General features: G+C 32.3%; 1 protein-coding gene across 4 annotated transcripts in view; it reads left to right on the forward strand.

The window, feature by feature from the left end:
* Positions 1-15,000, forward strand: part of LOC137658672 (uncharacterized) — an 89,649-nt gene that overhangs the window by 36,800 nt on the left and 37,849 nt on the right. For all 4 annotated transcript variants that reach the window (XM_068393616.1, XM_068393620.1, XM_068393619.1 and 1 more), the window contains exon 3: positions 9,057-9,157. In XM_068393616.1, coding sequence (XP_068249717.1) covers positions 9,057-9,157 — 101 coding nt within the window. The remainder of the gene's footprint in view (positions 1-9,056; positions 9,158-15,000) is intronic.

A 15,000-nucleotide genomic window follows, 5' to 3' on the forward strand; every position in this document is an offset into this window, starting at 1 on the left:
TATATATATATAATGTATATATATTATATATATATATATATATATATGTGTGTGTGTGTGTGTGTGCGTGTGTATGTGATAACCTTTCTATACCCAATCTGAAAACAAACTTATATTCGGGATATTTTCACTGAGATATATCTTAGATGCTCATACATGAAGTGACACATACGAAATGGTAGCGAAAATGGTTAGTTCATATGAATAATAATGTCCCCACCATACTTACTTATAACGTTTGAAACTAATGAAAATATTATCAAGTCGTAATTCCCTGCCATAAATAACCTGGAGAGTTGCACATTACAAGTTACAATTCGGGTGAATATTGGTACAGAGGCACCAGGGACAGTCAGTGCAAATTCCATTGGAAAATGGTAAGGAAGAAATAACATTGAACTATCTTATCATTACTGAGGTTAATGTGAAAAACGCAAGAATATAATAAAAGTTTATAATTTGAAACGGGAAAACGAGCAAGCAATCCATGCACAAATTTGATATATGAAAATGTGGGATAAACAAATTAATCATAGACGAGTTTATTTGTTGGTGTTGATATCGTTGTTGGATAAATATGGCTCGTAGGAGCCACACTTAAAACTCTTATGTTAGAATCAATTAAGAAATTCTGTAAAAAACAAAATCCACAATTCCTTTCATATTTTATTTAACTTCATCTATGGATGTACGAAACATTTCTGATTTGATAGCTTTAATACTCCCTTCTAGCATAAGAATAATGACCTCTTGTGTTATAATCCATTTTACGAGCCACTATAGTATAATGATGAAAGGTAATTCTCAAGATCATAGGAAATGTAACACTGGAAGACCTAAGACCTAGACGAGGTCATTTACATACATATGTACCTAACCCTCAACAAAGTAAAAAAGAAAAACAATATTTGTATCCCAGTAAGGACTTTTGATAGTCACTAGAATATTGAAATCGCAGTCACACAATATATCGCTTCTATGAAAGCAAAACAATATTGCATTTATTTTGAATATACAAGTAAGATTTAACAGAACACGTGGTGAAATTACTCTTCTGTATCTCTTAATTAGTTGCCAGTTCTCAATTTAATCCTACTTGTTCTATTAGGCTAATTGAAATCCAAAGTATCTACTTCTAAAGTAAAACAAACTTATGACTTATTACCTAAACTTTAGTATTATAGATAATCGATTTAGAAAGTGCGCATTCATACATCCACTTGATTGAGTGATCATTTTAATACCAAAAAAAATGGCGCTGTAGAAGAAGACGCATATCAAAGCAGATAAGGGCAAATGTACTGAGCTTCTCCCCCCTCCCCCCACTCCCCAACCCAGCCTTGACTCCCTCTTTGCTGTCTATAACATTAGGTATGTCCCAAATCTCCGTTCCACCAAACCCTCAATCACTCGGTGCTCAACGTTCTGTATGAAATCGACTCCTACAGAAGAACTATCCATTAGTATCTCATAGAAGGAAGGCTTTTCAAAGTGCCACATTTGAGAGGACGGGGAGTCGTGTCAAATATCACTATCAGGTGGATGCTATACAAGTTCTGTGCTGATAATCTTGACATTCCAATGTTGGTGATTGACTGACTGACACTAACGCATCTTTAGTCTAGAAACTTGCAAAAGCTTCCAGCCTCTGGCGGCTGGAAGACACTCTCTGTATCAACTGTTCAGTGTAAGTTAAAGATTAGAACAGCGGATCCGCTTATCGCATATAAATAGTGAAGGAAGGGGTGGCTATTTTCAACAAAGTGCTTATGAATAGTTTGTGACAGTGTACTGTAAGTGTATTTCATTGAGGTAAATAGTGTAATGGGGTATGACGTTGTGTTAACCTGTTTGCAGATTCTAATCATTTTTACCAAAGACATGCATATATTTTTTCTTATTTGCTGATGAGTTAAAAATTTTGCTGGCAAAAATTTATATTAGTACAGTATCTATATTTTAGATAAAATAGTTATCTACGAGAAGGCATCCGTCCTTTTAGAAGGAAAATTTCCGGCATAACATTGTCTACATAAACCAAAACACTACCAGACACTGACAAAACACTATAGCTAATAGTGTGAAACTTGAAGAATTGAGTGATGCAGAGTATGGATATTCCTGTGCAAGAATACGAAGGAACTAGAGCAATTAAGGAACCAATTACTAGTTTGACAGCAGTCTTCATTTTCCGAAAGTCGCTTCGTGCATATCTTATTCCTCGTTTCTCAAATTAGGATTCGCTTCATCCTTACAGTTTATATTGCCGATTAATCATCTTCTCTGTTAACTGTCAAACCAAATGTATTCCAAAAACAGTGAAAGTCTGAAGTCTCATTTGCAATAGCACATGGTTTTGGAAGCATTGTATATTTAAAAAATGAAAGACGTAATTGTTGTCGATTCATAAAAAAAAGAAAAAAAAATCATTGATTTTCCGTTACGAAAGTGCAGTTCTTAAAAAAGGTAACACTGAAAAGCATGTGAAAATGTTTCCTTATTACCGAGAAAATAACTACATTTTATGCCAGGAAAAAATATGCTACACGGAAAGCTAACATTCAACAATAGGGCTCTCTAGAAAGGGCATTTTCACTTAGTCCCTCATTTTGATAAACTACATTTTGCCTCGAACTGATTAACTAATATAAGAGCATCATACAATTCACGCAATGATCATAGTTTACTTATAATCTATTGTACATAATATATATTTCAATTCATAGTTGCGGCTGTTTTGTAGTTTCCATTAACTATAAAAATATCATTTCTTCATACTTGCTGACTTAGAATAAAATCTTCACAAAAATCACTCCAAATCCGCTTTGATGGTTAAAATTACAACAACAACAACAACAATGATAACAATGATAATAATAATATCTTCAAATTTACACAACCGTTTCACACTGATTTATTCAGCAAGCTTAAACATGTTACCTGTTTACTAAATTTATATAACTGAGATGATAAACAATAATGAAACGTATGTCAAGTTATTCCTGGCGGATAGTAAATTATTAAACCTGAATGACTTTATTCATGATAAAGTACTTCATCGAGTTACTTGGCCAACCAGCTTGGCGTGTGGTATTTCAAACTTGTGATCCACAATGATCAAACAGTTTGGCTTTTTTGCATTGTGTAGGGATTTCGATGGAAGAACACCATTGACTAAATACGATGCAATACAATATGACAAGATGTGTTTTTTAGGCTGGAAGTGTACCCGTTTTGTGATTTTTTTTTTTTTTCTAGTTAATGTTGAATTGAATGAAAATAAGGTAGATTAATCCTAATCTATCATTATTAATTGTTATACCGAAAATTTACCATAATATTATGTTATCATTATCTCATTAAGAGAAAAGTGAACGAAGACTAAAATATCTATTTTTCATTTTTTTTTTAAATTGGTCTGAATATGAAATTTGTGAATTTATACTTTAATGAATATCAAAAAAAGACAAAAGCTGAAGGTTAATACTGATATAAGGGGTCCTAAACTACCTTTAATATAAATAGGGAAAACGAACATTCCACACTTGGAAAAATTATCTATACATTCTAAAACTCATATTTGATAAAACATTTATCAAATGCATAAAATTACTTAATTAACACTCAAATAAGTAACCCTGTATATGAATAAATACCGCCATACTCATAGAAAAATACCCATCATGAAAAAATCGTGAAAATAAGACTGTACATGAATAATCACACTCGAACTTAAAAGAAAAAAAAAAAAAAAAAGTCGTGAATAGAAAAAAACACTTAATATTTTACGAATCCAAGCTTTATCAGTGAACTCAAAACGGCTATAAAAATAACCAGCATTCTAAGTACCCTTGAGAATAACAGATTTGAAAATTTAGTCATTGGAACATGACAATTACATCATATTTCTGATTTTTTTCACCACAAAAAAAAAATGAATAAAAAAAATTGAAATAAAATCCTATACCTTCTAAATAATAAAACGAAGTCTTGACAAATTTGGGAATATAATAGTACGTCTACTATTAAATCTAAATATAATTTAGCAATCTTTAGATAAAATGTTTAATTAGGTTGCTTTTAATGACAGCTTTATCTGTTTGATCACTACCTATCACCTTGTTTTTCCAGTTTTATCTAAATCCGTATTACTTTTTTTGACATTTAAGTGTTTTACCTTCAGTTTTTCAGACTACTTCCAGAGGGTTGCCAAATATTTTCTGCTTTTTTTTTTATTTTTTTTCTTCTGTACCCCTTCTTTATTTTTCTTATCAAGATCTCCTGAAACTTGAGACAAAAAAGGGAGGACAGGAAGAATGTAAAAGGCGAATATAATCCCGAGAGGGACAACACCATTTGTTTCGACTTTGATTTGCCATCAACATTTTGCATAGTTGAAAAATGTTTGAGAAATTTCAATTCTATGTAAGATATTTCTAATGCATATATATAATTTCTCTTCAATGTCTAATTTTCACATCAATGTAAAAAAATAACAGTAAGTTCTTTCCCACTCATTATGAAAACGGAATAATTCAACATTCAATTTCCTATCCCTACACAAAAAGAATATGTAGAAATCTTATTGACCTTAACTATACAATACAATTTGCATCTTCTCTTTGACCATCTTAGGGAAAGGGTTGATTCAATGTTAAATTCTGCATCCCTACACAAAATTAAAACTTATTGACGGCAAGTACACAATATAATTTGCATCTTCTATTCTATCAACTTTGGATGGTCAATTCAATATTTAATTTCGTATCCCTTCACAAAATTGAACATCTAATTTCGCAATCGTTCACAACGTTCAACACTTAATTTTGTATCCGTAAGAAAAAAAAACAATTCTTTAAAAAATATATTGACAACAACTACACAACATTATTTGCATCTTCTCTTTGAACAACTTTAAATAACGTTGAAAAGGAGATGACATTTCTGTGGAGGAAGCTGAACTTTACAACGAAATTCTTTAACTTTTAAAAGGTCAATTATTAGGAATTTCTAACTTTTATCCTTTCTGATGATCCTTAGCTGGGTTATAAATCTAATGGTTATTAAGCCTAATTCGGTATTCAAACGGTTATTTTATAGTTAAAATTAGGAACATTTGAGTGGAACGTTTCAATAAGGGCATTGGCTTGTAAAGCAGAATACAAGGCCAACGTTTGAAACAAAATCTCCAAGTTTTGGAAAAAGAAAGAAAAATTTTAAAAATGTTTTAAAAGATTCATATATTGCAAAACATGAGCAGCCAAATAATCTCTCTCTCTCTCTCTCTCTCTCTCTCTCTCTCTCTCTCTCTCTCTCTCTCTCTCTCTCTCTCTCTCTGATAAAATCGTATAAATAATGATTAGATCGGGTAAGAAATTTATACGATTATCTAAGTCACGAATGAGCCTAGAAATAACACTCTGTACAATTTGGCTTCAGGTTTCGATCAATACGAGAGAGAGAGAGAGAGAGAGAGAGAGAGAGAGAGAGAGAGAGAGAGAGAGAGAGAGAGAGAGAGAGAGAGAGAGAGTTACTTAAGCGGTTTCCAGAAATTTATCGAAGATAAATTACATAACGTACTCAAATTAACTTGTCAACATGTGTGATGTATTATAGCGTCATAAATGAATTTTAGTAAGGATATACGACTAGAAAACGTGAGAAACGAAAGAAATTTTATATGGAAAAAAAAAAGAAATTAAACAGAAACAAAATACCTTGAGTTGAATTTTTTATTTTAAATAGAAAGCCCAACAGGTCAGCTGTTCAAGATAAAAAAAAAATGAGTCCATTGTCGACCTTAGTGGTACTAACACATATATTATCTTATCAAGTCATCAAAGTTTTGAAGAGACCTTTTCTCTTGAGTATTAGATTACAGCAAATACTTACTATCTGTTACCCATCATAAAAATAAAGTGCACATGCTTTCGTAAAAATTACCTTCATTACGGTAAGAGTCAGCATACGGACATTCTGGAGTAAGGTTACTGTCATAAATGAAAAAACGTATGACGTGATATTACTGCTTTTTTCTATATGCACACACACACACACATATATATATATATATATATATATATATATATATATATATGTGTGTGTGTGTGTGTGTGTGTTTGTGTGTGCATATATATATATATATATATATATATATATATATATATATATATATATATATATATATAGAAAAACAAAGCATTATATACTTTACACTAAGCTTTCATTTGTCGAGAATTTATCTTATACTGCCTGGTGCTAGTTGCGATTCAAGATAATCTACGATTATTTAATCAATTGTTTACCGACCAATATTCTTTCGATTTCCTGTAATTAGTATTTTTACTGCTAAAGATATCATGTATCATCTTGGGGACAAGGAATTCCGTCTTATTTTTAGATATCTCTGCCCCTATTAAGGTGAATTTTTTTTTTCCCCGTCTTCGAAAATATGTATTTTTCAAATTTTTACATTTTGAAGACAGTCCCACGATAAGATGTTCTCTACATCCATTTTTTTTATCGATATACGCGTACTCCTAATTCAATAGGGAGATCAATGAAAGTTTATACTGCGTATATGATCTTTATTTCTAACTATTGGGCCCGAAGGTGGCGGTGGCTTTAGACAGATAAATGTTATAAGTTAATTTCAGAAATATATATGTATATATATATATATATATATATATATATATATATATATATATATATATATATATATGTATGTATATATATATAAATATATACATATATATATATATATATATATATATGTATATATATATATATATATATATATATATATATATATATATATATATGTATATATATGTATATATATATATATATATATATATATATATATATATATATATATATATAAATATATACATATATATATATATATATAGAGAGAGAGAGAGAGAGAGAGAGAGAGAGAGAGAGAGAGAGAGAGAGAGAGAGAGAGAGAAGTCTACCAATTAATGCCCTCACAGATCATTCTTGCGCTTGTCCTCAGAATTTTCATTTTAGTGTTGAGATTCCTTAGGTTTAAAATGACACGAGATACACAAATGCATAAAATAATCATACAAAACAAAATGTCGGCCATCGAGACGTATATAAATGAAACCAAAATGAGCTAACTTTGGCGTTCTCACGCTTCTACGGAGAAAACTGGGCTGGTTTCCATGACACATAGGAACAAGCTTCCCAGACAGGTATAGAGGACCGCTTCTTCCTCACAACATCTTTGTTCCTTATCAGTAAAAGATTATCTCGGGAGATTAGCAAGGATCTGATACAGTAAGTCCTGTGTATGGTCAAATATTTGAACAAAACTAGGGAGATTCGGCCATCTTTCAAGTTTGTCTGTCTGTGTTTACTTCTGTGAATAAACGTAGAACTTATTCTATCCTTTGAAGGATTAATACCATTCATGCTTGTAAATGTTACAAATTTCATGCGAAATATCAATTAAAATGAGAATATAAAGTATGCGTATTCCAGAACACCGACATGCAACGACTATAAAAAAAGATTATGCGTTGAACTATAATACTAAACCATAAATTTTAACTGAATGAACAAAATAAGAATTGTCATCCATTGTTGATATGAAAGGCTCTTGGGCATAGCTATATATAAACTAATGCTCCAAGAACTATCACGAAAACTAGTCAGGACTTACTCCTATAGTTTCTTTTTCATTTTCCCTGCGGTTGTTTTGCATCTGAGCATCACGTTTCCCAGCGTTTTTATGCATATATATATATATATATATATATATATATATATATATATATATATATATATATATATATATATATATATAGAGATAGATAGATAGATAGATAGATAGATAGATAGATAGATAGATAGATAGATGAATTTCCACCTCATACTGGGATCGAATCCTAGGCCCTTCAAATGAAAGACAATGTCACTACTAATCACGGCCGCCATCCTTTCAATTGAAGTGACTAGGGTTCTATCCCAGTATGAGGTGGAAATGTATATCTATATAAGCACGATATTACGTTGATTTTCATCTATATATATATATATATATATATATATATATATATATATATATATATATATATATATACATATATATAAAGAATTTTTTCTCTTATGAGATGAGAAACTGGTGGTAATAAAGTTATACTTCCACTTTTTTTATTTATATAATATATCTCTCTACTTTTTTATATAAGTATAACAACATTGTGTACATTAAGTATATATTCACATCAATATACACACACTTAGGTGGACATCTATTCACATTTTCAGAATTTACACAGAAATTGTTTTGCAACAACACCAATGGCCAGTTTGAAAAGGTTAATATTTCAATGTTTAATGTATAATGTTTCTAATGATGAATGACATGTCAGCTATCAATACGAAATTCCATGACTAAAGGAACTCGTGGCAAAATTTTCGAGCCATACTAATCCTTCAGTTTGTCTATGAATCACAGTTTGGTTACAGACACCAGCAGAGTATAAGGGAATTGATAAGAATTGATAAGGGACCTACTGGTCGAAGGTGTAAACCAACACGGTGGTCTAAAGAATTATTTACCAATTATCAAAATAAGCACTGAAATACGTAAGATTGAGGATTACTGTTACTTGACTACAAATATATCCTTAATTGAGAGTATATAAGCCCGCCATCATTTGTATTGTTCCAGCTGAGATTAAGTACAATGAAAAATCTATTGCAAGCATGTTAATACACGTGTTTAAATGGTTATATTGTCGATTGGCACTTAGCGATAACGAACTAGCCACATGATTTCCATAACCTTGGGTTTCAAGATAAGGAGTGACACTAATTCCCCAAAAGTGAATACTCTCTCGATGGAAGACTGGGAGGCAAAATTGTAAATTCCCCAGGAAAGGTTTCCCTGGCGTGTAACCCTAGAGGGGACTTAACACTTAGCTCCATTGTCCTTATGTACAGTCCCTGTAGTGCTTTGTTCTAGTTGTAGGAGCAGTTTGCTATCTGTATCAGTCATAAGTGTACTTCTCTCCGTGCAGGAATACACCCAAGAGCTGGATCGCGAGGCCGGTGTCACGGGAGGCAGGGGTCAGTCCCTGGAGATGTTCAACATGGATTTCCATCACTATGAAACAACAAAGTAAGTTTTGATTTACCACCATTCTTCTTGGGTTGTTTCTTATTCTATATCATAATTTGTGCGATGGTATCTGTTGCATATCTATGTCATGGTAGTAAATATTACGTCAGACTCTTTCTAATTTCATTTCCTGTTAATTTAAAGTGTCTTTTCCGAAAATGCTTAACCGACGCAGATTTATGCCAGAAGTTAGATAACACGTTTATGACAATCCGAATTTGTTTCATAAAGGCCAGTATTTTCATTACTCATTGAAGATCACAGAGAAAAGGCCGAATATACTATTTACCATAACTATTTTTCAAGGATTTCAAATGTATTACTTCTCAGGATTTGCACAAAATTTCGGAAAATAACTTTGAGGTATGATATAAATAATCCGGTCCAAATCAGACATCACCTACATTCTAAGTTTTGCATGTGACATATTGTAGTAATATCTTGTGGAAATCTATGAATCAATCAAAATCCCGCAGTCGTAAGATTTGTGTATGAGTGTGTGTGTATATATATATATATATATATATATATATATATATATATATATATATATATATATATATATATATATATATATATATATATATATATATATATATATATATATAAGCAACAACAAACGCAGCTGTTTTTATCCCAGTACAGGACAAAGGCCTCAGACATGTCAATTCATTTCTGGGGTTTGGTCAGTTTTGATCACCGCCCTTGCCAGTACGGACTGGTAATGTTGGGAGAATTTTCTCTGGTCGCACACAGCAAACCTACATGGTATACATGGCCCTGGCAAGTAGAGCTTTGCTGATCATGGGGATTCACAAACCCTTTCACAATGTTAAGGTATTCCCACTCAGAAAGGACATGACCTTGATATTAACTGACAAATACGTCAAGAGGATAACGGTAAAATTCATTCTTGGAGCTTACGCTACAGAATCAAGTACCTACTGCATGTATTCTTGAAATTGTTATCCAGTAGAACTAAGAGACAAAAACACCCTGTAACTTCATAACAATTAACAGTTCGTAGAATTCGTGACTGTGGTTGTTGTGGTTCGCCATCCGGTTAAATGCCAACGACGCTTCCTAATGAATGAGGTTATATTAGAGGTTTTCCTGTCATGCTTTCCACGACTGCATTGCAATGATGCCTGCTTTCTTCGAATTCATATGCTCTTAATCGCACAGTTAAGAATGTGTTACTGCTTAGGTTTTTGTTATTATTATTATTATTATTATTATTATTATTATTATTATTATTATTATTAGCTAAGCTAAAACTTAGAATATAGAATATTAAAATCCACTTTTGATGGCATTTGTGGACTATGTAAAATCCTTTGACAGTGCCCACCAGCCAATTTTGTGGAGAGTCCTTTGTTAGTATGGAATTCCTCTTAAATATGTGAATTTTATTAAGTCTGTTCATGAGCATAGCATATGCAAAGTAAATGTTAATGGAGTCCTATCAAATGAATTTCCTGTGAACAGCGGAGTACTCCAAGGGAATCTGTTGTCACCTATGTTGTTTACCGTCCTCATCGATTTTGTAATTCGTAGAACAGTCGGAGATGGTGGAGAAGGATTGGACTGGATTAGTGATAGGAAATGTTGTCCTTATTAGCAGAACACCGCAGGATTTGCAATGCTTGTTTACCAGAATGCATGAAATATCACATGAAGTTAGGCTCAAGATAAATAAAAGAAAGACACAGATGTTGAGAACGGAGTATTATTATTATTATTATTATTATTATTATTATCATAAGTTACTAAACTACAACCTTAGTTGGAAAAGCAAGATGCTATATGCCCAAAGGCTCCAACAGGGAAAATAGCGCAGTGAGGAAAGGAAATAAATAAACTATAAGAGAAGTAATGGAAAAATAATATAAAATATTGTAAGAATAATAACAACGTTGATATAGATCTTTCATATATAAACTTTGAAGAGAGACTATATCAGCTTGTTCAACATAAAAACATTCGCTGCCTTTAAGCATTCTGCTTTCCCAACCAAGGTTGTAGTTTGGCTAATAATAATAATAATAATAATAATAATAATAATAATAATAATAATAATAATAATGATAATAAAAATAATAATAATCTCCCCTTTATAATAAAGAGCAAGTGTCTGGTTATATATATATATATATATATATATATATATATATATATATATATATATATATATAGATAGATAGATAGATAGATAGATAGATATAAAATGTATATGTATATATACATATATATATATATATATGTATGTATATATATACTGTATAGATATATATATATATATATATATATATATATATATATATATATATATATACATATATATATACTGTATATATATAAATATGTATATATACACACACAGTATATCTTTGCGGTCACTCTGACCGGCATTGGTAGACGTATAACTGCTCAGTCTTTCTCCATCCCCCGGGTACGATAGATAGGTAATCATACCCTGGTGAGAGGGGGTACCCCGTGAGGTACAATAAGAAAGCACAACTGCCGTGTAGTAGTTAGTATAGGGGGAGGTGTTGGGAAGGATTAAATCTGTGTGTATGTGTGGATATCTATCTAAATATTTAGCTGTCCTTCTTTATGGGTCGCATACATTAATAATAATAATAATAATAATAATAATAATAATAATAATAATAATAATAATAATAATAATAATAATATTTGCCCAACCCGTTTGAGGTGTCTGTTTATTATTTAATAAGGCGAGAGAGATTACTTAAAAGATATATATATTGTGCAATATATCCAAAAACATCAACTTTGGTTAGCAAAAATTGTTGGTAATACAAAAGAAAGGCCAAAATAATTTAATCTTAATGCGACATTTCCTTTGTACGTATCTTATAAATAACAATATCCCACATAAACAATGTTCATAATAACATTATTGTGTTTTAAGACAAATATTTAAGTTGAGATATTTACTCTAGACAAATATAAAAGAAAAGAAGTAGCTGTATAACCTAATTTCATTTTCTTGAAGGGCATTCAGTTGTCTTCATCTAATTTGAATCCAAAGGGAAAAATAATGATAAAGTATTCAGTATAGAATAAGTACATCCAGGAAAGTTTCATTTATAAATTATACATATGTATATTCTGCAAATATGGAATGTCACTCTTGGGTAAGATCAATTGGTCTGACTTTATATAATGACTGCAGCATCTCCCTGAGAAAAAATGGCCTTCGCCCTAATCATACTATTTTTTATAGATTTTTAAATTTTGATTGAGCTAGATTTACAATTTCCTATAATTTTCATTATCGTTAATAACAAAAACTGGAACCTTAGTTGGAAAGGAAAAATGCTACAATACAAAAAGGTCCTAACAAAGAAAAACAGCTTAGTACGGAAAAGTGAACAATAGATATAACAAAGAATATGACAATGTTTATTTCTAATTATGTCATTCGTTATTGACCTTTAGAAGAGGAAGCTCGTCTGCCATTCTGGGACATTTCTTCTTTCTATCAAAGGATACCAAAACCCTATACAGGTACTTTTACCATGGGGAATATAGATTTGCCTGGTCCATCAGGCCAAAAATGCCAGACAAACTAAGAACGAACTATTCTGTTGTTTGGTAAAAATCTCTTAACCACAAGCCCACAGATAGTTCCTAGAGCAGCTATATCCTGATTGTACTGCTAACTGTCCCTACCTGACGAACTACTGGACGGGAGTTCGAGTCCTGCCAAATTGTACTACTTACTTTCATCACAGTGATAACAGCTTCTTCAAAGTATAGTTTAATGCCAGACGCGATTGCTATTAGCCACATCTGCTAGTTAACAGACAATTCCTCCAAAATGACTTCGTTGATTCAAGCTTCAGGCAAGGATCAAATTTCCTTAGGGTTCAGATTCAAGTTCGTCGGTCTCTCGCCATTGACCAGTTTGGGTGGCTAAGTGAAGCCACCTTTCTACAATCGTTGGGTCGAGACCATAATATTGTAATGATAAAAACCTTCATGTTTACACATAAAATGTCGACACATTTTTCCCCTTCTGGTATTCTTGGGGGCAAGGCTGCTGTAACTCCCCCATCCCCCAAGCTTTCCTCTTTTTCTTGACCCCAAGCACAGCAGGATGGATTTGCAAGTAATAGTCCGGGATAAAACGCTGCTTCAATTAATCTGCAGAGTGACTGCTGAACCCCTCGGCCAATGGTGGAACACTCCTTGTCACAACGATGGACAGGGCAATATTTCAGTGAATGGAGCAAGCTGTATAAAACTTGTGCGCTTTAGGGATTATGAACAAAACAGATATAGGGTTTTCATAATTGCAAATAAATGGGTAGCCTAGTATAGTTTTATGAACCTTTGGGGCACATTCGCTGAACTAAGTGGTATACAGTGAATCCAAGTACACAAGAATCCAGTTGGATCTCTAATTTCCTTCAAGTACAGCAAACGCTAACAATTCGATAGTCTTAATGAGCAAGTATCAAAATTTGACTTCCTCTTATTGTCACATACAAAAATTCCAGAGGGTTATAGGTCCCACACCACTGTGACGATCTTTAAAAATGTCAATATGCGTGACCCAATTTTACCAAATTATACAAAAGGGTAAATAAGGAGCTATTACAAACATCATAAAGCACCAGTGATCCTTCAATGATTTATTAATAGTAGGGATTGTACCTTTATTATTTATATACACACACACACACACACATATATATATATATATATATATATATATATATATATATATATATATATATATATATATATATATATATATATATATAGATATCATCTCCTCCTACGCCTATTGACGCAAAGGGCTTCGGTTAGATTTCGCCAGTCGTCTCTATCTTGAGCTTTTAATTCAATACTTTTCCATTCATCATCTACTCCATGCTTCTAAGTCCTCAGCCACGTAGGCCTAGGTCTTCCAACACTTCTGGTGCCTTCTGGAGCCCAGCTGAACGTTTGGTAAACTATTCTCTCTTGGGGAGTGCGAAGAACATGCCCAAACCATCTCTATCTCATCCAAATCTGGCACTCAAGCAATCTCTCTTATAGTTTCATTTCTAATCCTGTCCTACCATTTAACTCCCAATATCCTTCTGAGGGCTTTGTTCTCAAATCTACTAAATATATTGGCGATTGTTTTATTGCCATACCATGACTCATGTCCATACAGTAAAACCGATGTCACTAAACGATATATAGTCTGATTTTTATACGTAATTTCAGGCGATTTGATTTCCAAATTTTACTTAACCTAGGCATTGTCTAATTTGTTTTCTTTTTTTTCAAGCTTTCACTAAACTCTAATTCTAAAGACCCTGAATAGGAGATCATTGTTCCTAAATACTTAAATGATCCTACCTCATTAATCATTTTTCCTTCCAGTGATATTTCATCTTCCATTGCATACTCCGTTCTCATCATCTCTGACTTTCTTATATTCATCTTGAGCCCAACCGCGTGTGATATTTCATGCATTCTGGTAAGCAAGCATTGCAAATCCTGTGGTGTTCTGCTAACAAGGACAGCATCATCTGCTTACTCGAGGTCTGCTAAATTCCTATCACCAATCCAGTCTAATCCTTCTCCACCATCTCCAACTGTTATACTCATTATCCTCCTCTTGGATTTTGTAATAATCGTTAAACGAAAAACCCCAATTCCACTATTCAGACTGAATAATACAAATGAAGTTCAGACAGTTTCTCCAAGGGCCTTTAACCTTACCAGCAGACGAACTAGAACCAAAGTGCCTTCGGAAACAGTAAAGTCCTCTCTCTCAGTCGTCTCCATTGAATTAATCTGTAATTCATTGGATA

The sequence above is a fragment of the Palaemon carinicauda genome, chromosome 19 (genome assembly GCF_036898095.1).
Source record: "Palaemon carinicauda isolate YSFRI2023 chromosome 19, ASM3689809v2, whole genome shotgun sequence".
Classification (NCBI taxonomy): Eukaryota; Metazoa; Arthropoda; class Malacostraca; order Decapoda; family Palaemonidae; genus Palaemon; species Palaemon carinicauda.